The sequence below is a fragment of the Haliaeetus albicilla genome, chromosome 9 (genome assembly GCF_947461875.1).
Source record: "Haliaeetus albicilla chromosome 9, bHalAlb1.1, whole genome shotgun sequence".
NCBI classification, from domain to species: Eukaryota; Metazoa; Chordata; class Aves; order Accipitriformes; family Accipitridae; genus Haliaeetus; species Haliaeetus albicilla.
This window is the reverse complement of record NC_091491.1, coordinates 22,144,479-22,172,129: the sequence shown is the minus strand read 5'-3', so window position 1 is coordinate 22,172,129 and position 27,651 is coordinate 22,144,479. Positions and strand designations below refer to the sequence as shown.

The 27,651-nt window shown below is 39.9% G+C and overlaps 1 protein-coding gene across 6 annotated transcripts in view; it reads right to left on the bottom strand.

The window, feature by feature from the left end:
* PXYLP1 (2-phosphoxylose phosphatase 1) overlaps nucleotides 1–27,651 on the bottom strand; it is a 59,250-nt gene that overhangs the window by 25,086 nt on the left and 6,513 nt on the right. For 2 of the 6 annotated variants that reach the window (XM_069792088.1, XM_069792085.1), the window contains exon 2: nucleotides 16,097–16,228. The exons of 1 other annotated variant lie outside the window; for it this stretch is intronic. In XM_069792088.1, coding sequence (XP_069648189.1) covers nucleotides 16,097–16,175 — 79 coding nt within the window. In that variant the 5' untranslated portion in view covers nucleotides 16,176–16,228. Of the gene's footprint in view, nucleotides 1–15,506; nucleotides 15,862–16,096; nucleotides 16,229–20,728; nucleotides 21,090–27,651 lie in introns of those variants that run through there. 3 more of the 6 variants (XM_069792086.1, XM_069792090.1, XM_069792089.1) reach the window with 3 other exon arrangements.

Here is a 27,651-nt window from a genome sequence, read left to right as displayed (position 1 = left end):
AAATTCACAAAGTTTTCTGAGTTTTTTTTTTTCCATTTTGTTGCACTGATACTTGTATGGTAAATTTCTGCATTAGCTGGGTCAATATTAGAAAAGTGCTGCTTTTAAAATCCTGTTATTTAGTGCTATGTTTATAATTCCTCACGTTCCTTAAACTACATCTTCTGCTTCAAAGTGACAACACAGAAGTTATAGTCCCATTTCTTCCCAAATTACTTCTTGCGATTTAATAAAGACAAGAGGTGGACTTCCCTTTTCTTTTGCTTTTGCAGACCCAGTCATCACAGAGCCTGAAGGACCAGTTCCCTCACCGCCCTCCCTCTACCTGGAGAGTTCAGCCACAGTCAGTCTTCAGCCCTGAACACGGTGGGGATGGGAGCAGGGCAGGCAACGTGAGGAACCTCTATCCTCCAACTGGAAAAATACTTATGGGAAATTTGAATTAAGATTTAAGATAAACAGATACTGTTTTTTCATGGCCAAAGAGAGAACTTCAGCATTGCCTCAACTGTTCTTCAGCACAAAAGCATTCTGCAGCCTCCAGAAGGGAAGCTCAGCCCACTGTCACACATGCTGCATGACAGTTTTTACAACTGACATACATATTGGTATATGTTTTGTCTGTGAGAGGAGCGGTGTCATTCAAGTTAGGTACATAGGTAATGACTGTTCCCCAAAACTTCACCTGAAGCCTTGCTTCTTATTTTAATTACCCAAGACACAAGCTGCAGTCAATCACAGTCCCCACTTGGGAAGAGTCTCACTAAGGAAGCACTGTATGCATCCCAGGAACAGCAAAACCTAGACAGCAGCTTGCACAATTCTGCATTCCCACTGGAGTGAGCGCATTATTACTGTGCTAACTTTACTCAGCTTCAGCATTAAGTTATCATCATCAAGTTGACCGCTAGAAAACATCAGCCCAAGCCACATTTGCTGTCAATAAATACTTAAAAGTAAAGGCATTTCAGCTATCTTTTAAAGACTGTCAAGGACATCATTAGAGGAAAAATTGCAGCAGACAATACAACAAGACCAACAGCTATAGCAACTCACTATTATTCAGCTCACAGTGAAAATAAAACAAATGCTCTTTTTGGCTTTCCTGCTACATTTTCATTTGTAACCCCAGGAAAATCACCTGTCCAAGGCTGAGATGGACATTATCTACTAGAAATAAGAAATTTAAAGAAATGTTACCTACAGTTTTCTATTTTCCTTTTTTTTTTTCTGGTTCCTTAAGCTTGGATTGATTTTTTTTGCAATAACTTCTCTGTACTACAGGGCAACTTTCTACTTGGAAGTCTGAGCCACTTTTAATTAAGTAAATAAAAATGCTATTTCTCTGTTTAAAGTGTAGGAAAAACAAGTATTTCAGAAGCATCCTGTTTATCACAGGTTTACTGACAGAAAATGGAAACTCAGGAAGGCTAGGAGATTGCAGATGTACATCAGCTAATCCAGTAGAAGTCAGATCTGATTGAGGGCGAATGAGTGTGAGCACTGAAGTGTTTGGGTTTTTTAATGTCAGTGTTTTTAAAAAAAAACTAATTTATACTAGGCTATGAGGAAAAAAACGAAAGACTTCACAATGGTCTCCTGCCATGCACAAGCTCAAATACAAGATAAGCTAAATTTTAGTTGAACAAAATGGAAGCCTATACATATGCCCCAGTATGAGCTGTCACAACAGTCCCTTCTTTCTCCTTGGAACAACCACAATATGATTGTAGCTGCAACTTGTAAGTGCATCTTAAATTTACTAATCAATATTGATGTAATTTTACTGCATGAAATGCAACCAAAAGCTTATTCTTCAGTAAAACACTAGCTGAATTTTCAGCTTTCTTGGTTTTCACATTCCTAAAGTTTTCCACTGGAGATGCAAATCTCCCTATGGACAATTGAGAACTACTATAAATTGGCTGCTTTTCTTAGCTGTTTTTCACAGACCTGGACAGAAATAGCCAAATTCCCTACCCCTTTCCAGGAGCGGGTCAAGGCCTATTTGTCTGCCTATTTTCTGGATCACAAGTTGGGAACTTCTTTAAAGCTTTTCCTTGTCTTTGGGGCAAGTGCCAAAAGTAGCTTTCTGCCCACAGAGCCATAGCTCGCAGTTATTGACCCAGGACCTTATTCCTTATCAGACTCAGGCCTTGTCTGTGTACTCATGTTCAAAAATAAACAGAACAACTACACATGATCGCCATGCACGGTAGCTCTACCAGCTTTAATCAACTCACACCAGGATTTCTGAGAACAAGTTTCTTATTTCCAGCTGCATTAGCTGCAGGCTTTGCTGGTTTTTTACAGGGTCCCAGTCTGACTTACACAGGGAAAATAAATAGGTTAAGAAAATCTTTTTTGCACCAAAGCACAAGATGGCATGCCTTGTAGTGTTACATTTTTGAAACCAAATCTAAACAGACACGTTAAATTATACAATGGGTGCTTGCATATATTGAGTCCAGATGTAGCTCTGAAAAGAGCTTTATATATTAGGGTTCCCCCCCGAGTTGTTTTTCAATTGACAATTCAGAAGAGCATATGGCACTGCTTAAATAGCTTCCAGGATTTTCAGCTTGACAACAATAACACAGCAACGCTGACCGCAAGTGCGAGCCTTTTCAAGTTTTAGAGAAGACAGTCATTTTCCACTTCTCCCAAAATGAAAAATTACTCTCTACATTTTATTCTATTTTCCTACTACACTGAAACTCTCAATTGTTTAACATGGAAAAGATTTATATTTTCATTAATTAAATACACTCCTTTCTTTAAATTAAATATATATGCATAATAAAGCTTTTCCTTACCAGCTTCTTGCTAATTACCTCACTGCTTGCCTCTCCAGTCCGTTTGAAGGGTATGGGGAAGGTTCCTCCTAAACATCTAGCCAGGCAGACAGATTTCCTGCTCTATAAACACATTACTCAGGTCAGATACTGCTCATGCTCCAGGTTATTAAGTGACAAGATGCAAAAAAAGCCCCACCACTGCTTATGAAAAACCAGTTACGTTGGTCCCTTGCCTACCACAGGCTCATTAGGATTCACAAATGAGGTTATATAAACTGGACCACGATGCCATAGATCAAGTCATTCCTACCGATGTATCTGCATAGCTGCCACGTCTTGTCAGGCTGCGAGATGACTTCGACTACATCAAATCAGTGACCTGAGGGCCGCCAAACAAGGCTTAAGTATACAAAGACTAAGTAGGAGTTTTTTATGGCCCGAAAGCATGATTTTTGTAAATACAGTAGATCCAGCCACTGTTACTTATCTAACAAGATTCATGAGCATTACAATAAGATTTTAAAGCTCTCTCCTGCTTCTGTCTACAGAACTCAGCAACTGGTAAAGGAACTAATCCAGCTGAATTGTCCTGGAACAGATTTTCAAAACAGCTTTTATCAGAAGTGTTCACAAACTGTTGGCAACTCTTCCCATTTCTATAGTATTGTCTCAAAATAAAGGTCACCATGAAAACATAGCTGCAGGACACAACATACTGAATGCTACTGCCATATTTTGCCTGTGGGTGGTGACCTTTGTTTTTTCTTTTTGTCCTGTATGTTTTCTGGTTCTCACCAATACTGGAGTGGTGCAGCAGCGATTACATCATGACTGAAAAAAAGATGCTTGGCAGTTTCACCCGTGAACTGAACACAAACATAGAGGCCAGCTACACTCAGTGTTCAACATAGCATAAGAAAACATAGCAGAAAGTGTTTTTTGAGGAACATGGACTGCAAATCCTCTGGCTTCAGTGATCTTTTCATCTATGGCAGCTGAGAATGATAGGAAAATACGCCCCATACAGTAGAGTTCAAGATAGTTCAACAGATGCTGCTGTTCTGTTATCTAGCAATCTGTCACAAACACTCTACATCTTTGACAAGGGCTCTCTGCTGCTAAGACACACGTGCTCCCCTGCACTTACTCTTTAAGGGATTCACTAACTCTTGCTACTAAGCTCTCGCTCCTCAAATGGATATGAAGAGGAAGTATGCACAATTGTTTTCTATCATCCTAGATAAAATGGCTTCCCTCCCCCCCTTTAAAAGACCAAATGATAGGGGCACATAGTCATCTAGAGCTTCAAGTACATGTTGTTGCCTCTTTTCCTTAGGGCTCTCCTTCGACAGCATCCCAAAATAGGCAGAATGGCTTTTGAAATTCAAGTCAACTTTTACTAGGGCACATAGTACAACATTCAGCTATTGAAACAGAAATCACAAAATACATAGGTAAAAACAAAGAAATAAAAGGACTTAAAAGCACAGCTTTGCTCTGCCCGCTACATCTTTACAAGCGTTGCTCCCCTGGTTTCAGAACACCCAGTCAGCAGCTTTTTGGGCTGCAACAAATTCTGTACATCCACTTTCTGGTAAAAGCATCTTTCCAACACCTCTCAACAGAGCTGCTTTCTGCACTTCTCAGCAGAATCTCTGTGTCTGCACACCTGGGTCAGATACAGTAATCTCTCTTTCTCTGAAAGGGCCACCACCCGAAAAGCAGGAAAACCCACCATGTCTACAGTTCAGCCATAGCCTCTGCAAAGGCACAGGACGCAAACTGTTTAATATGTTAATGTCATCAGTCAAACACTATCCACAGACATCTGGCACTTCTCTACATCAGTGTCCTTCCAAGATAAAAAGCCTTACAAATTCAAATCAATATTTTAACTACTGCATTAAATTAGCACCTCTCTGTTTCACATCTAATCCCAACTGTTTTCTGTCCACAAACTGACCTGCTCGGAGAAGCGATCTCAACACCATATGCTACTGCTTACCCAAGCCAAGCCAGTTCACTTGTTTGTCCTTGTCAACACCAGGGCACAGAAAGCTGCCATGGATTTGCTAGCAGCAAACCCCAAACCAACATATTTAATACAGTAGAGCCTGGCAGATTTTTGTGCTGGGGAAGCCTGTAATGACAGACGTAGTCGTTAATCTCAAATTCAGAGCAGTGTTCTCTGGATCAGAGAATTATTGGTATCTTTAGGACACTTGCTGTAAAACAGCTTAGAGGAAGATGGTGAATCTTATTTCTTGTCTTCATCCAGTATTAATGCACACAGTTGGTAAACCCAAAACTACACCACGTACCTAGGGTTTCCAGCTCTTTTAATCCAACCATCTCACAAAAATCGTAAAGGGAGATCACTTCCACTTCCCAAAACTTCATATTTCACTGCAGCAAGTCCACAAAAGCCTCAGTCTTTTAAATACAAACTACTTAGACCCCACCCCATTAACAAATAAACCACAATGCCATTTAGTAAGTGCAAGCACTGATTTTCTCTCAGTGAGCTAGCTTTGAAAATTTAAAAAGGGAAGTAACTTTGGGAACAGACATTACTCCTATTTTTAAAATAGAGCAATAAAAAACTGCCCACAGGCATTAAAATCTTCAAAATCAGTACAGCTTAAGAAACCTTATTAATCACAGAAGACGCACAAGCCCAAGAACACATAATAAATTTTTCAAAAATCTTCATCATTTCAGCAATGAAAGCCCCACAAAAGCATAGATAAAACCAAAACTGCCTGGAAGATAAATTGCAAGAGGAAAATTAAGAGGACTAAGAAGAAATGTGAACAACAACTATCTGAAGAATATTAAGTATATCTGAAACAGATACATACAGGAGAACTAGCACATCCATAGAACCAATGGTTTGCAACTCAATTTGCAGCAGCACAGTGGGGATTAAGGCAGGCACAAAGCACAGCTCAGAAAAACAAAACTATCATCAAATCTCAAGTTTAAGTAGTCGTCCATGCTTTCCTGAAGACTGCACATGGCCTATAAACAGGGGGAATATAACTGCATTATACCCACTGATGTTAATAGAGTTTTCCTGGTACTCTCCAGTTGAGACTCTGCATCTGCACTCTGAACAAGGAGGGGAGGGAGATTTGGGTCAGAACATCTTCTATTAGCTCCCCCCAAAGTCTACTACACTTCCACAGGCTTTCGTGCAAGGAACCTAGCTATGCACGTGGTTGTTAAAGAGTTCAACTGCAACAGAGCTTCTAGCAGTTACACTGGCACATCACTGATTTGCAAAAACGCGAGTAGTCCGGGTCACTAAGGAATACACCCACTCCTCCGGAAGCCTCTCGGTCTAGAGACAATCCCACCTTTTGGGCCTCCACAAGTACAAGATACAAGAGGAGGGCGGTTGTCTGAAGAGTGCTTTAGGAGAAGCAAAGGCCTGACTCGCATCTTAACGGAACAAACCAATAGGTCTCTCTCACACAGTCACAATGTACAGCATTTATATCCTTCCTCATTTCATATTTTACCCTCATTTACTTTTACAGCCCCATTCTGGTGATAAACTCAAGTATCTAGAGATAGCATGACTCCATGGTATGCAGAAAAACAAAGGTATTACCCACATCCTTGAAAGAAATGTAGGTCAAATTTGTTTAAATAACATACAACTACATGTAATATACAAGTCATCTTCTGGTAGAATCTATTTGTGGCATTTTTCGCAATTAGTGCAGGAGCCCAGTTTGGCAGGAAGCTTAACTATTAGCAACAGAGTTCACTCCCAGGCTAAATATACAGAGAGGGAATTAAGATCAATGCATTAGTCTAGGTAGAGACTGACAGAAACATTACTGTAAGCATAACATTTTTTCTCCTACTCAGTATATTCATCTTCCTTTGTTGTTTACTATCCATTCAAAACTCAAACAATTAAGGACAGGTATGTACCTATGAGACTGTCCCTACAAAAAGTCACCAACCCTTTCACATGTATAAATAATTGCAGTATGTATCACTATAATTATTAAAAGACTGAAGCACAATTTCAATACTTTCAAACTTTCCTGCAGGTTCGGAACCAAGAAATTAGGACCAAGATTTGAGTTGGATTTTGAGAGAATTATGTTAAAATGGTTATTATATTCTAGCCTTGTTTCCTTCCTTCTAGAATTTAACCCAACACTGTAGTAAGGATTTGCAGAAGCCTAACTAATAACTTGCTGTTAGTTTTTGCAAAGTGTTAGGCTTTATTTACAGTAGCCTTCAACCATAAGTTTTAACAGCTCATACTAATCTCTGCTTAATACAGTTCAACTAACCATCATGGATGAAGCCAAAAGATTTATGAAGTCCTGTAGCCTGCCAAGTAACTTCTACTAGTCAAATCTTGTCTGAAGCAACTTAACCTGACCTATAGCAGGTATTTCAAAATTATTGCTCTATTTTTGTTGGAGAAAAGACTGTCACATAGTATCATTCTCAAGTATTCATCGTGTCTCCTAGCCCTTCAAGGGTTAATTTCTGGACTGGTACATTATACCACCACTTTCGAGAATCACAAAAAAGTTATTTAAATCTCTAGTTACAACACAAAAAGCATCTTTAACGAAAATCTGTATATTTACAGTTAATTTTCTTCATTCACTACTAAGATGTACACATCCTTGGATATATTATTTGTGGGCTGTTTTTCCCTTTAATCTTAAATTCAGATTAAATTAGTACTTTCAAAAAACCCAGAGAGACTTCTCATTAGTGGAAAATCTGCCATGCTTATGAGCTTGAAGGCAAAATTCAGGAAGGGAGATATCTGGTCTCCTTTTAATTTTGTATGCTGGTTAAGACATGACAAAACAAGTTATCTGCATCAAGAATTCTAAAGTTGCAGCTTTTTAAATATAGCTGTATAAATCTAGGTTGTGGTGGTTTTTTCCACTGAAGAAATTATATTCTTAAAATACAAAACATGAGTAGTTACTGTTTGTTCATAAAGAACAGTAAGAGATGGCAAGGAATTAATCTTCTAGAGATGGTAAGGATATGTATTCTCTCCAGGAACAGCCAGAAGCTTGTATTATCTTTTTACTGAATACCTTGGCATTTTTTCCACCCTCCTCCTTCAGAAATTAAGTTCTGGAAAAACCTGACGCACCCATTTTTTTTTCCACAGACTTCACGTATCCCAGCTCCTCTCAGCATCCCACTGGCCGTCTCTGGGCAAGGGGCTGGGGGCGCAGCTCACACCCCCATTCCGGTTCAGGGTAGCGATAGGGGGATGGCGGCAGCTCTGCAGTGCCACAGCTACAGCTTCGCAAGTTGAGGAAGCGCATCCTGCTTTGCGAACAGAAAGGCTGAAGAGGGATGCTACACCCCCTCGGCTTCCACCTCTATTCCCACCTGCAAGTCCCTGCAGAGCGTCTGGCACTAGCACACGCTTACCAGACCATCAGAGCACCCGCTGCGCCACGGCTGGTCTGGAGCCAGGAGCTGAAGCAAGCAGTGGCAAGGGTACCAAGCTAAGCCAGGAATGCTTCAGTGATGCTCTTGTGCAACTGTATTGGGCCATCAAGCAGGGATGCAAACAGCAGCAATCACACCAGAGGGGCTGGTTTATTAAAGCAAACAGGCTTCCAAGAGGGGCTGTGCAGCAACACAGCAATGACCTCCTACAGTCGACATCCTGGTGGGTTTGCACGTGGTGCTCTCGCCATCCTCGTAAAATAAGAGCTGCCCGCAGCACTCAAGCCAATACAATAACACTCTACTGCTTTTCCTTGTGGAGAATCCTGATTTCTGTTTCCCATGACTCATCTGTGAAACCAAAACCTCCAGTGCAAAACAAGATGACAGAAAGTAGAGGGAAATTATTACTGGCAAAGAAAAATGTCATCTCCAGACAGGCTGAAACACTAATACTCAAGCCTGAACCATCACAGCAGAGAAAATATTTAAAAGGAAAAAAAAATCCCACACTTCACACGGGAACCAGCACCGTGCCAGGGTAGCAGCCAACATCCTAAAAAGCAGTGGCAGATACCAAAATTCTTTTTATTGAAAGACAAGTCTAAGGTGCTGACCAAAGTATGAAAGCACTTAGGGAAACAAACTTCAAACCAGAAGAGAAGCTCCGTATGCTGGATCTGCCTGAGAGCCAGGGACTTCACGATTCTGCAAGTGCCTGAAACAGGCAGGCTCAAAAGGAAAGTCTGTAATTTATGCTCGCCACAGGGTTAAATAGCTAGTAGAAAGAGCTGCTTTCCCACTATAGTTTTAGTCCTGTTGACTGTTTCTTTTTGGGCTGTCAGGAAACAGAAACAAAAATAAAAAACAAAGTAAACAAAGGTATATACGTTGTTGAAAAAAAAATTATTTACATGCTTTTGATTAAAGTTTACTCCTTGTCAAGTAAACTTTATGGAGATTACAAATGGCATCCTAACAGCTAACTTCTGAATTTCCTTTCAGTTTGGTCTATTCAAGGTAGTTTCAAAGATAAATAGTTGAGACATCCTGAGGAAACCCACCTTCAGGCTTCTGCAGTCAGTCACAGATGTTCTAATACACTGGAAGGTCTGTGCTTGCCCAGTAATTGGGTTCTTATGTATTACACCAATCTTAAGGGGAAAAAAGAAAGCAGCTCTTCAGGCATACTTGCAATCTCCTGTTCCTGAGCTGACCCAACGGCTATCAAGTGTAATTAACATTGACAGGGTCCTAAATTATGCCTTTTCCCCTCAGTGTTGAGGCTGCAGGACCACAGCCGGATTCTGACACATCCCTTACAACACACTTGAATCCAGCTGCACTGCCATCCTCTGTCTCTGTACTATAGGAACTCCCTCAACGACTGCCTTTACAATCCGTTTGCACTGCTCTGGGCATTTTACATAGCACAGAGTAGGAAGGAAGACCCCAACCACTGCGACCTTTTCCTCTAGCAAAAAAAGAATAAAGTATCCCAACCTACATTCGCTCTGTACGGAAGTAAACTGCCCAGTTTTAGTCAACAGCATTACAGATAATATTTACAGAGACAAAAATACAGTCCACAACCTAGCACAGGTCTTTTTTTCATTCTGCAGTTTTTTCTAACAAAGCAGAGCACTGAAGAGAAAAACAACAAAATTCCATTTTAGAACAGTCTAACTGAAAAAAATCTATCAAAACCAGTTCTCCTTTTGTCTCTAGTACTGAAGTTTTAAATCATTTTGGAACCATGACCATTTACATAAAGAGCAGGGAAAATAAAAGCATGTGTGGAGTGATAAATACCATAAGGAAAATACTTCTCCTCTCTTTTCCATAGATCTGGCCCCAAACATAAAACAGGAGGGAAACAATGACAGTTCTTAATAAAACTTTAAGCTGCCAGTTATATTTGGTTTGGAAGTCAACCAGTCACCCTATTCAATGGCTTTCCCAAACAAAAACTCTCACTGCTATAATTATCAACCAGAGACGTCATAGTATGCTTTCAGTCAGCAGCAGAACATTTTTGGAGTTTTAACTTTTAACGCTGTCATTTTTCTACACTATTTAAAAATTAGAACACTTAGAAAATTTGGAGGCATTTGCCATTGAAGAGTGTTTCCCTCTATTGCTGATCTGGTCCAGGTTTCACACTGCACAATTTATTAATAGCCAAACTGAATTTGAGGAACACATCTGGCTCCCAGTATTTTGCTTCAAAGTCCAGGCCACAGAATTATATAAAAGCTGCCTAGAACCATTAAGACTTGCACTTTTTCATCAATTATAAACTTCTTTTAAAAAGTCTTTGTATTGGTTTTGTGTGGCAAGGTTTGGGGGGGGGGGGGGGGGGCGGGTGTTACAGGGGTGGCTTCTGTAAGAAGCTGCTGGAAGCTTCCCCTGTATCTGACAGAGCCCATACCAGCCGGCTCCAAGACGGACCCGCTGCCGGCCAAGGCCGAGCCAATCAGTGATAGTGGTAATGCCTCTGTGATAACATTTTTAAGAAGGAAAAAAACATTGGGACAGGGAGAAACAGCCGCCAGAGCGAGGACTGAGAACATGTAAGAGAAACAACCCTGCAGACACCAAGGTCAGTGAAGAAGGAGGGGGAGGAGATGCTCCAGGTGCCGGAGCAGAGATTCCCCTGCAGCCTGTGGTGAAGACCATGGTGAGGCAGGCTGTCCCCCTGCAGCCCAGGGAGGTCCACGGTGGAGCAGATATCCACCTGCAGCCCAGGGAGGACCCCACGCCGGAGCAGGTGGGTTCCTGAAGGAGGCTGTGACCCTGTGGGAAGCCCACGCTGGAGCAGGCTCCTGGCAGGACCTGGGGATCTGTGGAGAGAGGAGCCCACGGAGCAGGTTTTCTGGCAGGACTTGTGACCCCGTGGGGGACCCACGCTGGAGCAGTGTGCTCCTGAAGGACTGCACACCCTGGAAAGGACCCGTGCTGGAGCAGTTCGTAAAGAACTGCAGCCTGTGGGAATGGCCCACGTTGGAGAAGTTCGTGGAGCACTGCCTCCCATGGGTGGAACCCCACACTGGAGCAGGGGAAGAGTGTGATGAGTCCTCCCCCTGAGGAGGATGAAGCGGCAGAAAACAATGTGTGATGACCGTAAACCCCATCCCCGTCCCCCTGTACCGCTGTGGGGGGGTTGGTAGAGAAATCCAGGAGTGAAGTTGTGCCCGGGAAGAAGGGAGGGGTGGAGGGAAGGTGTTTTGAGATTTGGTTTTATTTTCTCATTACCTTACTCTGGTTGATTTGTAATAAATTGAGTTAATTTTCCCCAAACTGAGTCTGTTTTGCCCATGACGGTAATTGGTGAATGATCTCTCCTGTCCTTATCTCAGCCCTCAAGCTCTTTGTTATATTTTTCTCTCCCCTGTCCAGCTGAGGAGGGGGAGTGATAGAACAGCTTTGGTGGGCACCTGGCGTCCAGCCAGGGTCAACCCATCACAGTCTTCTATGTGCCTACTAGAAATGGTAAACAACCCCAGCAAAACTATGAATAGGTTTTGGAATATTCTGGTAAGTTTTCAAACATGTCTCAAATCTATGTTCAGAAACAAAACCTGAGGCATTATTTATGTAAATATATACCCACAGCATGAAAACAGTAAGACTTACTGAAGAAAGTTCTCTTCCCCTGCTGTTCTAAGTGAAATACCCAGGGAGCTGGCTAGCACCCCAGGCAGACAAGCCTGGCACCTGATGCAGTGGGAAGCAGCATACAAAAAGACTGTACTCAGATCCTGTGCCTTTCGCTCCTGTACAAGGGCATAAAGAGCACAACTGGTCAAGTCCCCCATTGCCCAAAACCTACGTGACAGAGGACTCTTGGCAGCAGGAAGGAAGGTATCTTGTGGCATCCACAGCAACTACATCACCTTGCAGAATGACTATTACAGTTAAAAAAAAAAGTCTTTTCTCCAACTGTTTAGCAAAGTGCAGTCTGCTTGTATGTCTCCCTCTTCTCAGGATAAGGAAATGAAGAAGATTCAGCTGGCATTTGATCCAGCAAGCCAATCCAGCACACAACATTTGACAAACATGAACTGGCTGGTCCACAAAGCTGCCTTCTGTATCTGTGGTACCGTGGCACTGCAGACGCAAGGCAGAGGTTAGCTTCTGCTCCAGTAAAAGTGATCCTCGTCAACCTGTCCATGTCCATCCACTGCAACTGTTGGGACAGAATACTTTCAGCACTTGGAGCTGTTGGCTGCTGTCAAGAGAGATTTCGCGGGAAACTTTCTCAATGATTTACCCTGTAAGTTAAACAGTGTTAGTATCCATGTAAAGCACCAGCCTTGGGGGGAAAAAACAACACAGGAAAGCAGACTAGCTTAGATCAGAACTCGGAAACCGCAATAGAAGAGAAAGGGACCAAGAACAAACATCAACACAGGACACAAAGTTTTCTATCAGTTCTGGGTCCATCCCCAGCCTACCAATACCAAAGACTCTGAGGTCCAATACTGGTTGTTCCTCCCAGCATTTCTCTGCTAGTGTCCAAACCCAAGATGTGACAACTATTGGCTCCAAAACAATTTCCCTGGGACCTTGTCTTACAAGGAAGGACGGACTTGTATTAGGACTGCTGACACGACACCCATCACCTCCACTTCATCGTGGCTGCAGAAATCACTGCTTATAAAGCAGTTCCAGACCCTTTGCAGCACAGTCTATTAAAGTAAACCAGCATCAATTTCTGCTTGACTGGGCTGCAAACTGCTGCAAGTGATTCCTGAACCCTCACAGCTCAAGCACAGGACAGACCGTAATCTTGTCAGCCATGCCAGTGTGGGTTGTTTGTAATATTGAGTCAGAACCTACAGAAAACCAGCTGAACTTGGCCTTCACTGCTCTCTTCGCTTCAGAGTCAGCTACAACTCACAAGTCTGGCTTCAAATCACTGCAGTTCCACGTGTGGACAAGAGGGGATAAAATATGAAGCATTTACGGAAGTGATGCTCTGCCCTAAAGCATGAGTTAAAAAAGGAAGATATGTACCATTTATATAATTATGCATTTAATGTTACTGTTTCACTTTTCTAAACAAATTTAGCACAGAAAGGAAGAGACATTTTCAATGTTCACTGCTCAGAAAAGCAGTAGGATGTTTTAAAAGGACCAGCCGTCCTCCACAAAGCTGCACACTGCTTGCTAACGGAGAATCAATCTCACAACAGCATAAACCATCCATTTCCACTCCAAATGCTTCAAGAGGTAACTCCCTTCAAACAAAACAAAACCAAAACAAAAGTCAGTGGCTTGGTCATTTTCCTGAGTCTAAACATATAAGCTCTCGTTTTCATTCCATGATCTGACACAAATTATAAGCAGTATAACCAAAATTTTTCTCCAGGCAGCTCAGAAGGGATCAAAATTTGGAAACTCAATTTTACAGTCTGAAGACAAAGAAAAGAAGCATATTGCTTTCAGAAAAAAGCTTTACACATGAAACAAGACTACATTACTACCACTTTGTGCAACAGTGAGAATTAAATTGCAAGGGATGCATGCCTCTGAACTATGTCACATGTTAAGAAGAACAGATTCAGGGCAAGGAAGGACCTTCAACACGGCAATAGGAAACAGATAGTAAATAGAGATCTACTAAGTACATAGCATCTATGTCCCATGGAGCTGGACACTTAAAATTTTCTGTCCTCCAATGCTCTATCGCAGTAAAGTGCTCCATATCATGTATCAGGGGGCTGACAGATGTGTTCCGAAGGATGTTCTGAAATTTCTCAGGTGGGGGTTACTGCCTTATTGAGTCAGCTTGTGGGTCACCATGTACTAATACTTGGTCCAGTTTTATCAAAACAGCAATTTTATGTATTTATATTAGTCATGGACACTGACCAAAGATTCTGCTGTAAGACAGCACTGAAACTACACTTCCATTAACATTGCATTGCAAGTATTTCCATAAATATTTGCATGCCCATTTCATTAAAAGCTCAAGTTCAGAATCAAGTGTTTTCTTAGTTTAATGTTAAACTAGTCAGAAACTATAAATTGGAGAAGACTAAAAATTTACAGCTATGTTTAATTTGAAAGCAGCTCACCAAGCACTTGTAGACTGTAAGACAATTTTGCAGGTAGTGGATTGCTTTGTGGTTGGTGAGGAAAAATTGTTTTTGACTTTAAGACTTTGGTTTAGTTTTTAAATTCACCAAACGCCAGCTGGTTTCCATAATAGTTTTATATGGTGATAGAAGAAGAGTTTTGTCTTTACTTTGGAGATGGTCTTTGATCTGAGTTTGAACTAGTCTCTCTACAAGCTGAAGCTGGTAGAAGCTAAAATATCAGGCTACCTGCATGTCAAACTACTTGGTTCCTGTTCGTTTGTATTGCAGTTCTCATTATGTAAAAATTTCTATATGTATTGTGGTATTGGCACTAAGCTTCATGATGGCTGCTTTTTAAAGCACCCCTCAAACATCTTCATCTCCTGGAATTCCTCTTGCACAAATGTTATCTTCTAATTAAGTGGAAAATAACTTCCTCTTTTGATGAAATGTGATTCACTCTCCTGTATGCCTACCTCCTCATCTCTAAATAAAGCTCACTTTTGTTAACAATTCAGTTTCATATTTCAGCTGAAGTTCCTCTAGGACCTTCACCCTATACACAATTCATAACCAACCATATAAGGTCAAGGGCAGATAAAGAGCTGAATGGGCAAAACAAGCTGCAGTCAGACCCACTGGCATGTGCCCATAGGAGGCTGAAAAAGCAATTTGGAGCCACAGGTCCCTGTATTACATGCGCACAAAACCACACAAAAAATAATTACATAAAAATAACCAAGTGTGTTTTGTTTAAACACACAAAAATGTAACATAAAACCACAAAGTTTCTTTCCCCTCCCCCCCCCCCCTTTTTTTTTTATGTTGTCCATCACATGCAAAAGACACATTCTAAATCTAAAGTAATCCTCTGGGTTTGGGCGGGGGAGGGGGATGGGGGTTTATACTATGTAAAGAAAGCACAGACCAGAAAGACAACAATTTTACATTAAAACATGATGCAAGACAACAACAACAAAGAATATTATCCTAGACTACAGATAAGTGTTTTCCCTTGCCTTCTAACAGCAACTGATCACACCGACATGTATTAGTACATAGTAGATTTACACACAACATCATTTCACCTAGCAAATGTTATCATTCATGAACCAGGTGATAAGCAGTCATACAGCACAGTGCTCATTTGTTAACGTACACTAACCTGCATTCAGCACCACCCTCCTGCTTAGTCATCAGTAAATGACCGCCCTCTGGATTGACCCATGATTAATTGATCTGAAGCACAACATAATTTATCTTTTCTTAAACAAACCAGCCACTTGTGATGAGCCAATTCAACTGTTTAAAGTTTCCTAATGTGAGGGTACAAATAAGGAGAATTTCCAACACTCAATCCTCTCACAGCAGTTTTCTCAATCCCGTCTGGTCTGATGCAATGTCAAATAGGAATTGCAGCAGTTTTTACTCACATGTGTTCTGTCAACTTTCATGGAAGGATTCAATCACATTCAATTACTTAATTGCACTACAAAATTAAATTTTTTTTTTTCCTGAGATAGCTTGATTTGAAAAGTCTCTCGATTGTATAGTTTCCTAGATGGCACACAAAACTATTTTTATTCTTACATTTATTTTCCTATTTTTGAAAAAAAAACAAACCACAAAACAAAACAAAAAACCCCAACAAATATTTAAATACAGAAAGAATGTTTAAACAACATGTAAGCATTGCCATTTTTAAACACACCTATAGACCACTATATATAGAAAACAAAAGGGGAGGACACTTACAGAATTGTAGACTGAGACTCAAAAAGGCTAATAAGGCTGCCAAAGCCAGCAAGAACAGAAAACGGTTTCGGAAAAGCATTATTATTCGTTCTGCTGTCTCTTCATTGTTTCATCTTCGTATATCAATGATTCCTGCAAACAACAAAACATTGGCAAATATATTTCAGATGTGGAAGCATCAGCTATAACAAAGAAAATTCAAATATCCCTTTGACAGTGTCAAGTTACTTCATAAAGGCAAGCACATGACACAATTGAAATTGGCAAAAACAGTATTGGTAAGTTGTCTTTACCCTAGTTATGAGATTAACTGTATTTCCACAAGACAGAACTTCTAAGTAAGTAAAAAAAATTGCCATTCCCCATAAAATTAAGTTTTCTCCTGCCAACACAGGGTTAATGCTCATGGGTCCTTTAACAAAAGTCTCTTGCCCCTGTGCAAAGTAAATCACAACAAGAATATTATTATTTAAGGGGTCTCAAGAGCAATTTGGTAAAGCATCCCTAGAAATGAAATAATCTCATAACATGTTAAAAACATATACACACACTTTCAAACACAGGTTAAAAATTAGTTTCTCTAACTGGTAGCCCTTTTACTGATACCAAGTTCACAATTCTTAAGAGAATAAAGAGAAAAATTACCAATACGACTACACAGAAAATGGAAAAGTATATTGACTTAAGATTAACACCTGGAATAATTCTGTGTAACAATATTTTTAAAAACCACAAAACAACCCAGCCCTCTCCTGAAAATATCCAAACAAGAAGCATGCACCATTAGAAAAAAAACACACTTCTCCTAGCAAAAGGACATCCCAGAGTGCACAGAATTTGCTTAAGTGCCCTGTTTTCACAGATGTCCATTTTCCCTTGGAAAATGGCTCTATATAAGGGATGGGAGGGAGGTTGTTCTCACACACACACACTTTTTTTTTTTCTTTTAAACAACCAGCTGCTCTTATGTGCAAGAGATGGCTTTTCCTAACACTGACAGCGTGTTGCAGGAAATTGGTTAGTCTTGACAGAAATCTTTTGAGATTCCCAGATCCTTTGAACTGAGCTCTGTTTATGATGGCACATTCAAACATGGTGACAGAAAATAACTTTTTTCCCCCACCACTGTTTCTTTTTGCCCCCACACTTATTCGCTCATGGAAAGAGATCTCTCTTGCTTCTTTCCTGCTTTTGAGAATGAATAGGCTTACAATTATATGTAATTAATACATATTTGTTTGTCAAATCTCTTCTGCGCTCCAAAACCTAACCTTCTTAGCAAGATTTTAATCTCTGTCTCTGTGATTTTTACATGGTTTATCAGTGCTCAATCTCAAAATTCCGAATTCCGCCCCCCCCCCAATTAACTTTCTCATTAGTATTTGAAAATGTCTCATGAATCACTGAACTTATTTTATCCATTGTGGTTAGACTTAAGAAGAGTTGTGGGATCTACGAGTTGGCCCAAGGTGATTTCCATAGTACAAAGCAATGAGACCCAGAGCTTAAGTGGTGTTCTTCCAGAAATGAAGGCAGTGGGGCTTACAGTAAGTGAAATGTATTATGCATGTACGTTTTGCAGGATGGGGGGGTCTCTCCATCTCATTTTACTTGAAGAACTACCTTTACAGTTTTTGGAAACTGTGGAAAAATTGAAAGAACCGGAGATTCTGAGAAGCAAGAAACCAGAGCTATTACAGTATTTTTCCAAAATGCCAGTAGCACCATAAATGGCGTGTGCAAGCAGTAATAAAAATAGTTTTTTTTAAAAAAAAAAAAAGGAGAGAGAAGGGACGATTTTAACAGTCTCAATTTCACAAAATCAACTAAACAAAGCTGTGAAGGGTAGAAGGTATAAGGATTAGTGTATACAAAACACCAGGAGAGAATAAAGCAGTTAAACCAAACAGATGGAAGAACAGAAGGGAACCACAGGAAAAAGCAAAATTAGACTTAGCAGGGAGGAGAAGGTAAAATCTGTTAAAAAGCTCTAGGAATAAGAGGTCTTGTGCACAGTCTACATTCATTAATACTGTTGATGCATAAAAAAAAGTTGCCACAAAAAAGGAAAAAAAGGAGATCGTACACACCTCATGAGCAAAATGTTTTAGATAAAAAGCTTAATTAGCTTTAAACCTTAATTGCAAGATCAGAAGTTTTTATATTTAGTTTTAAATGCAATATTCAAGAAATTATAAACAAGGTGGAAAGATTTTTCCTTTAAATATACTTTGGTCTGTTACCAAATTAAAAGTTGCTATGTTACAATTTATGAGGAGTAGGAACAGCTCCTGTTGAGTAGCTGTTAAATAAAAGCTTGTCAGTATGATTTGTCATCAGCTCCTACTTGATATCAAGCTGCCGAGAATCAGGTGAACGTACATACGAATGAGCACTGAAGCCTCTGCTCCTCTGTGCTGGCACACAAAGTACTCCCAGGGAAACGCAGCACTTAGCCAGCACATATGAAGGGAAGGCAGTACAATCGGCATTGTGAGCACTCACTGAAGCAAGGGTTTGTGAGCTAAAAAAGAGAGAACTGAGCCTGGGGTGGCAGGGCGGGTGTGTGGAATAAAAAGCTAACCAACCATATCTCCCCACCACAGAACTATTTTTACATGCAGATAGATCAAAAAACAAACCACACAGCAAAACATCATTTTGGGTCTTCAGAATATCCTACCACATAGCAAGAGGCTGCACATCGCAGAGCATTTGCTGCTAACATGACATTTAGAGAATATTGATCTTTATCTATTTAACTCTGTGCACAGGCCAGAGTGCAGGTCATGCCCCAGCCTCACCATCTCCACACACTGTAAGCTCTCAGTACTCAAGGGTCAATTCTATCAACAACTGACAACACCACCTCACTAGTCTCCAGGTATGGACCTTGGTTCTTTGCCTCGGAGATAAGTACTTATTGCTTTTAAAGGTGAGTAAGCACCATACAGCTGCAGAAGAGGTGGAACTTGGCACTGGGAGCAGCAGCGTCCTGGCAGCAGCTTCTGACACATGCCAGAAAACCAGTGATTTATGTTTATCCCTGAGAACAGGTCTTTTGCGCCAGGGGAGGTTTAGATTGGATTATTAGGAAAAATTTCTTCACCAAAAGGGTTATCAAGCATTGGAACAGGGTGTCCAGGGAAGTGGTTGAGTCACCATCCCTGCAGGTATTTAATAGACGTGTAGACGCGCTTAGGAACATGGTTTAGTGGTGGACTTGACAGTGTTAGGTTACCGGTCAGACTCAATGATCTTAAAGGTCTTTTCCAACCTAAATGATTCTATGACTCTATATTTCTATGAATGCAGGACTTGATAAAGACGACCTACAGAACCCCACACTTATTTCAGTAACACTAATTATAAGCGTGACACACATAAGCAGTCTAGATGTTCGGAAGGATAGTCATTGATAAAGCATCCTATATCAAAATGCAGATAATTAAAAGCCTACTTCTGAGCCACTTTTTGAAGCATACCTACCTACCCACAGAATTTATCTTTTTCTTTCAAACATGATCCAAAAGCCTCAACTCATCAAAAGCTGCCAGAATGACTCACAGCATTTATAGCACCCTCTTACCTAATCTCTTACCTAATCCTTAGAGCTCTTACCTAACCTCACAAAACAGTGCCAACGTGCTAGCGTAAGGTGCTAGGCTATTGCATGCTCACACAAGGGTAAAAACAGTCTTATGATTGAAGGCCAGAACAGGGAGTCAGGAGAGTAGCCAAGCCTCTGCTAGGCTTCTGGAAAAAATGTGGTCAAGTCACATTCTCGGTTTTAGGCCATTTCACTGGAAAAGTTAGTAACTACCTAGAAATGCTGGGAGAGTGGCATGTCTGCTAAGAGCCTAGACTAAGCACACAGCTCCCAGCAGACCAGCTGGCGTGACTAACCTACTTTTTGTTCAGTACTAGCTGGGTATTGCTAGCTAGTGCTCCACATGGAACCTCGCCCCCGAAAACCCCTCCTCCTGTGCAAGATATAAAGATGACATTTTTTGCAGGGTTGACTAGCTAAACTATTTCTTTTGATTATTTTAAATCAGGCCCTGAAAATAACTTGATATTGATGCTTTCAAAGCACTTGTGAGGTTAGACATGACGCTGAACCACCACTGCTAAATTTCTGTGCCAATTCCAATTGACTGATACTGTTACATCCTCTACATCACCCATATCCATCTAGCATACAAACCTACTATCTAGCATGAAGCATAAGCACATTATTACATTGACTCACCATGACAGCTTAAATGAATTTACTTGATTAAAACAGCATGTCTCCATAAATAATCAATAGTACTCTTCAAAGTCTGCCTCAATAAAATTACTGTATTTATCTGATGTGGTACATCAAAATGACATTGTCTACTGAAATACAAGCAAGCAAAAGTGGTCACAATGAAACAGCAAAGAGAAATGGTGACTTTGCCCAAAAGGAAGGGAGCATTAAGTCTGTACCTAACTATATGCCAAAGACGTCCAGAGGCATATTTTGCAACAAGCTTATAGATCCTAGGAGGGAGAGCAAAAAGCATGCAGACAACATAAGGTTGATTTGGAGTAACATTCATAGATAGCTTTAGAAAAAGTCATGGAAGAACACAAGGACCCACTTACTAGTCTGATGTCTCCACGCTGCAGGAGAGAGTTTTTAATTGTAATTGCTTTTTGATGCATCTTTTATCTTTCATCTACACCTGCAGGCTTATTTTCTGACAAAACCTGTTTCAAAGACATCTGAAATGAAGGTGACAGCTCCTGATACAATTATAATGAAGTCTCCTGCCTTTACTTTCACTTTACTTTGTGATGCTCCATCAATTACTCCCCAGCCATTTGGCAGCAGACTACCAGGCAGTACATTCTTCACTTACTAAAACCCACAAGTCCAGCATCCAGACATTCTCAGACAGCTGAAGAACTTAATACTCTTGAATTGGAAAGTGCAGAAAATACTTGTGTCAGCAAGTGGCACAAGCCAAACCTTTTCTTTGGTGCTTCAAAGGATTTGCTTTTTTTCCTGCAGGAATGAAAAATAGTGTCTGGGATCTTGTGGTTATGACCAAGTTGACCAGTGCTACAAAGATCTACAGCAAGCACCAGAACAGAGAGGAAACAGGAACACTCAGCAGAAGCAATTATCCCATCAGCATGACCTGCTTAGTTACTCATGCTTGTAATCATCACATTGAGGAAACCCTCACAAACCCCCTGTAACATCAGCAATTTAAACTGGACATACAATTCCTGCAACACTGAAGTTGCATTTGCATCACAAAGTAACAAAGCTAGCATCTGCAATATTGTTAATCATAATTCTTCATTTTCCCATCAGAAAGCAGCAAGCGTTCCAGTTTTTTTTTTAAAAAGCATTTATGAGACATAGGCCACATCACTTGACTTAAGAAAATACATTTCTAAAAAAAAGTAAAATCGGCTCATCATTGAACAAATTACATAAAACCTGCTCAGTAATGTTACTTATGTTAGCACACCCCATGACTTAAGCTGGAAGTTAGAAACCACAAGAAACACAGAACTTGACTGAAAGTACAAACAGGTCAGCAGCCTCATTAAAAAAAAAAAAAAAAAAAAAGTGAAGATAAGGAAAGCCATGGTAAGAAAAGGCAACATGTACCACTCCATGGTAATCATGCACAGAAACAGCAGGAAGCAGCGCCTATCCAACAAAGCATAGCTACATGTTGATATGTAAAAACTAATAGCTACTTACAAGATCATTTTATTTCGAAAGTACTTAAGATTTTAGCAGCAAGCATCCGATTAAAAAAAACAAAACTAACAGCTAAGTTGCAAAAGTTTAATATATTTTAGTATTTAGAACATTAAAATATCTACATCTAAATTTCTCTTTTTTCTTATTCCAAGTTTCTTCCTTATCTAGTCAGTTCTAAAATCCTCATACTGGCACAGCTGGTCTTGAGATGTGCAAAAGCTATTGAAAATGGCACAGCAGTATTGCCCAGCCTGCCAAGGCAACCATCACAAGCTCTCACTTCATTAAAGCCAAGGGATCAAACAGAGCTGTTCCTCAAACAATTCTGTCCCTCTCAACAGCACTCATTATTCTCACGGTGCAGCAAATTTACTGCTGGATTTAATAAGTAAAGATGAAGAGTTGCTTAGCATTCAGAAGTGATGAAGGGACCATTAGCCATACTGAAATTTGACCACACCTTGAAGATAATCCACTGTTCTCAAAGTAAAAGGTCCACTTGACTCTGAGATCTTAGCTTTTAAATCTCAAGGTGCGCAAGCAGCTAACATGGTGAACATTTTAAACATCTTTCTCCTAACCAGCTTTCAGGTTTGAGCAGGACTGTCATACAGTTTTATGCTGGAAATTCTGGGAAAGCAGTCTTCAGCTTACAACTTCAGCTTACAACTTCAGCTTATATCCTCCAAAGGACAGTTTCCAGCTTTTCAATGCTGTCCTACTCAAATCACCATTATGAGTTGCCTTCTTTCAGAGATCAGCAGCTAAGAGATGCAAGCAGAAAAAGTTTTTACAAAGTTTAGGTTTGCATTTGATTTTTGTCAGTCTAAGTCCTTTAAAATGTATTTCTTTTATTTAAATTAGAACCTACAAGTCTATGAATCCCTTAAAATTGGGCAATAAAGACAAGTCATGCCAAGACATCTATATTCAAGTTATGTTTAGTGCATTAATGTTGTAGTTAATGTAATGTAATGTTAAAACATTACAACTACCCTTTATGGGTTTCCCAACATTGGAAGTTGACTTATTTTGCACCCAGAGATTTCCCAGTTTCTGGAATTTCCTTAGACTTACACCAGTTTTCTGATGAAATTATACCCATGTTTTCTTGAACAAACTGGGGAAAAATAAAAAGTGTGGGAAATGTTAAAAAGCATGAAAAGATCATCAAATGTTGGATTCTTTTATCTTTTTCACACTTCCACAGAATGCCATTTAGGCATATCAGCTTACCTCCTCTGTACTCTGACCACTAACCACCTTGCAAGGAACCACTTCTAAAACCAAATGCTTCTGACAATTCAAACAAGAATTTTTGGAAGAAATACCGTAATTGTGACCTGTAAGTATCCTTTTTATTCCATAACATTTCAAAATCACACTTAAAAACACTTGAATACCAAAACAGTATTTTTTTTTAAGATCAAGCACAATAATTTTTGACATGTAGTCACTAAAGCGTATGAGTACTCCAGTTATTTCTACATAATCAATAGTTCCTAGGACTATTAATAAGAAAAAAAAACCAAAGTAAATGCATGAACTAACTTAGAGATGAAGAGAACTACAGTGCCAAAATATAAGGTACTGTAAACAATTAATTCCTTTGGGATGATGCCATTGCCCTAGACCACTCTTCTCCTTCTCCAGTCTCTCTGCTATTACTAAAATTATCAGTATATGTGAGAGAAGTTCTGAACAGCTGCAATTCAAATATAATTTCTATGTCCTGTGCATACTTCCCTTAAAAATAAACAAACACTTTAAATTTAGTCTCCTTTCCCCTTCTCCCCAGAACACTTACCCCTTTAGAGATTCAACTTGGAGATAGTCTGCTGCCTTCCTGCCCAGGCTCTGGCAGCATCTGGAAGACAGAGGCATTTTTCCTCCCACCGGCTTCACTAGTCTACTTATAAAGAACATTAAGTGTTCCCATCTGCCACAAAGATGACATGGCCCTGCCTGGAGGAACTTACAAGAGTCTAAATTAGCTCTGACTGTAAACAAAGAGGAAAAGCAGGATTGCACACAGAAACAATTATGGAACATTTATTGCAACCTGTCTGTAGTCTCCTTTATGTTCTACTTTGTGCCAGATTTAGACATCTGTTTAGATCAGAGGACAAAGTGATGGTCAGCATCAAAATTCATGCTTGCCAGCTCAGGCATCCTCTCTCTCTTCTGATTAGTACTTTTAGTCATACTTTTTAGTCACTGATGTTCTGCCATATCACTTCACTCTGGGGGGCTCAGAGCCAAGACAAGAACCTTTTTGCTGAATTCTACTGCACATTAAGCAAAACACACAGGTAAAGCTCCACACTGCACCCACAGGAACCTGTGAACTCCAGTCCTTCAGTAGAGATGCATGTTGGCAACAACTGTCCGAGTACTGACCTCTCCAATCAGGAATGTTTGCCCTTCTACAAGGCTTCTGGGTTCCAAATTACAGGTGTCTTGCTGATCCTGCTTTCCATCAGCTGTAAAAACATATTCCTTTACTTTTAATAGGTGCCACACAGTTCTTTCCCTCCTTGCTGTTTCCCAGAGGAAAACATGATGACTTACACTGTCATCTACCACTGCAAATCATCTCCACCCTTTAATCCTGTCCCTTTTACAGACTCTGTTCCTCTACATATTTTCAAGTCCCACCTACCCAACAGATTACTTTTTCTCACCCTCCCTAGTAGGTTTTGGATGATCTTAATTCTGTCAGTACCTGTATATTTAAAAAACAAACAAAAAAAACTCCACACCACAAAAAAAAAACCAAACCCCAAAACCTACATAATCATATATACAACATGTCCCTATACCAAAGGTATATATAACACACACAGTATTTCTCCTTCCTTGGTTATTTGCCAAAATTGCTGTAGGTGCACAAGTTGGAAACAAGTCTTAAATCTTTTTTGGCCAGCAAAATGTTTTTATTTAAGTCTGTATTTATGTCACTGCTTGCAAGCACTAAATATGACCAAGTTTGAGTTTTCCTATTGCTGGTTGCATTCAGCATAGGATCCATAGGATGGCATCCAGGGAAGGAATGGCGACGGATGCTGTCATACCACACAACAGATCTGGGTTATCTTGCTGAGCTTGTTTCTAAACCAGTATGCTGCCAAGCAAGCCACCAAAACATAGGAATGAAAGCATGCTAAAGCAGATTTCCATCGGGTTTTCCCGCCTCAGAGTTTACAGAGATCAGGTGCTAAGCCCAAATATGCCCTCACTACAGCTGTTGTTACAATCATTTTACACCGCTGCATTTTCTAAGTTGTAATGGATGCATAATCAATTTCTACAAACATGAGAGCAAAACAGGGGCCATCACACACCCTTGGGTTTCACACCTATGCACTTTAACAGAAACAAAAATCTAAACTCAGTATGCAGTACTTTTCAGTTTTTCTAATTATGAATACATAATGAAGATTTGTTACACTCCTATTAGGTAAAAGAAAGAACACAAAGCCTACCAAATAACAGGAAAAAGCATCATTGAAACCTGATTAATGGCATCCCCTTCTGTAGCAAAGAAAAAAATTTGGAAAAGAATTGGAATACTTTGACAAATATTTGTTTTCCATCTGACAATACAGAGAAACTGCATGTAAATATAAAACTTTACATCTTCTAGGTCACACACTAGTCTGCCTTTGACCACTTTTTTGAGGACAGGGTTTATACAGCAACATATTTGCTGCAGACTGATTCTCTGCTACAGATAAAAGATTTTAGAACATGTCCTTGCACCTCACTAAGATAAGAAAAAAAGCCCCATGAAAGTTCTGCTACCAAGAGCATTAAAAACAAGCACATGCTGCTGCCATGTGCATTTTTATAACATTTCCAAGAATCGAAGTTTCTCTTGCTGTTCTGTTCCTAAACCTCCTTTCCCTCATCGCAGCCTATCAGGACTATTCATTTTATACTACACCTGCTACAAACCTGCTTGGATGAATCAAAAAGCCAAAAAAGAAGTCCCCAGCTCTATGGAACCTACACATTTTAGATTACCAAAATGAAGACTGAGAAAGGCCACTTCATTCAACAGAAGAAACCCGCAGATCTACCACTGCTGTAAGGTCTCTCAGAGTGCAGCAGACACTCTGAATGAAGATGGATGTGGTTTTGAATTTGAAGCTGCATTTTGAACAGAACATGATATAGCATTGACTACTTCCTTTCAAACCAAAAAGAAGCTTTACTGTTGTGTTAAGTCTATCAATAAAATCCAGTCTATAATAAAAACTTTCAATTACAAAGCTTTAAACAGTCTTTAAATAACTCTGGATCACAAACCATTCCCCTTTTTAAAAAGTCAGACTTCATGGCATACCCAAACCATAAGTACTGAAAAGACTACTGCAATTCCTTTGCTAGCTTAATACCTCTTCTCTCATTTTCATATTCCTTTTAGGAATTGTTGGAGGTTTCCATGCTTTGACCTTCCATTTTCCAACTATGATGATTTTAAAGGTCTCACTTGGTTTACTTGTTTGAACAGCAAATGTATGAGAGCACAAAATATCTCAAAGAGTAAGGTGTCCTTAACTTCAGTTTCTTTTGGTCCACTTAAACCTTTAGTTCAAGAGATCCTTCCACTCAGACAAACTTCTCAGTAAGTGCTTTGATCTGGGCTTGACTACGTCTTTTTGGTTGAAAATAAGGTCAGTGTCCTACAGCTGTATACGTTACTCTGCAGAAATCTGAAAAGAGTCAAAGTCAGTAACAACCCACCAGTCCAGCAAGTCACTTTGGAGGCCCTGTGGAAACAGAATTTTAGTACCTAGGAAAATCTGTCACAAACCCAACTCTTCGTCATCCACTTCAGGAATTCACCATATTCCTACTCCTTTTCCTATGCAATGATAGGTCATACACGTCTCTGAACTGCAGGGAAAGTAAAAACAAAAACAAAGGAAGTGCTTTTACTTCCTTAAAGGAAACTGAACAACTCTTTTTTAACATTATTATGAAACTTGAAAAAAACCTTATGATTTTGATGGCTCCAGGCCAGAACTGAGTCTTAACTGGCAGCAAAACCATTCCAGAACATGCAGACAATTAAATAATTCTTAAAAAAACAGCACCAGAATGTAATTATTTTAAACTTACCATTTTTAAATGATATACCACATGCTCATAATTGTATGAGCATACATCCTAATCGCACACAGATCACAGTCAGTGCCTGATCAGATAACAACGCACCTCCAAAAAGCATGCAAAGGCAAAGCAGTTAACGTGCTTGAATAGTTACACTTTTTTTTTTAGTTAAGCTTTTATTTTTTAGTTTTAATTCTTTGAACAACTCCCTCCCCTACTATAACACTCCCCTCTGCATGCATTTCCAATACAGACCTTTGAACATGCCTCTGAACAGGAACATGCCTCCCTCTGCTCCAGTGTCAGGGGTTGTATTCTGCTACAAATACGTTCTTCTGGCACTAACTTTTAAAGCAAACATTGCAGGGATGCACTCAAACCTAGTAGCGATCAACCAGTGAAGTCAATTTGAATAAACAGATCAGTGAAGAAAGCTCATAAATGTAGGAAAATGTTTATTTTCCCACACCAGGTCAAAGTTATCCTGTCCAACGTTCGAGATTATGTTAGCATGAATGACAATATTTTCCTCTGCATGTCTGCCCTTCCACTCAGGTTAGATGGATTTGAGAATAGGACCTGAGCTCCCAAATCTGTCCTTATTCTTTTAATTCCAGATAATCTTATGCTGGGTCCATTGATAACCTGCCTGTACATGTCTATATTCTAATGCTGAAAGGTCACA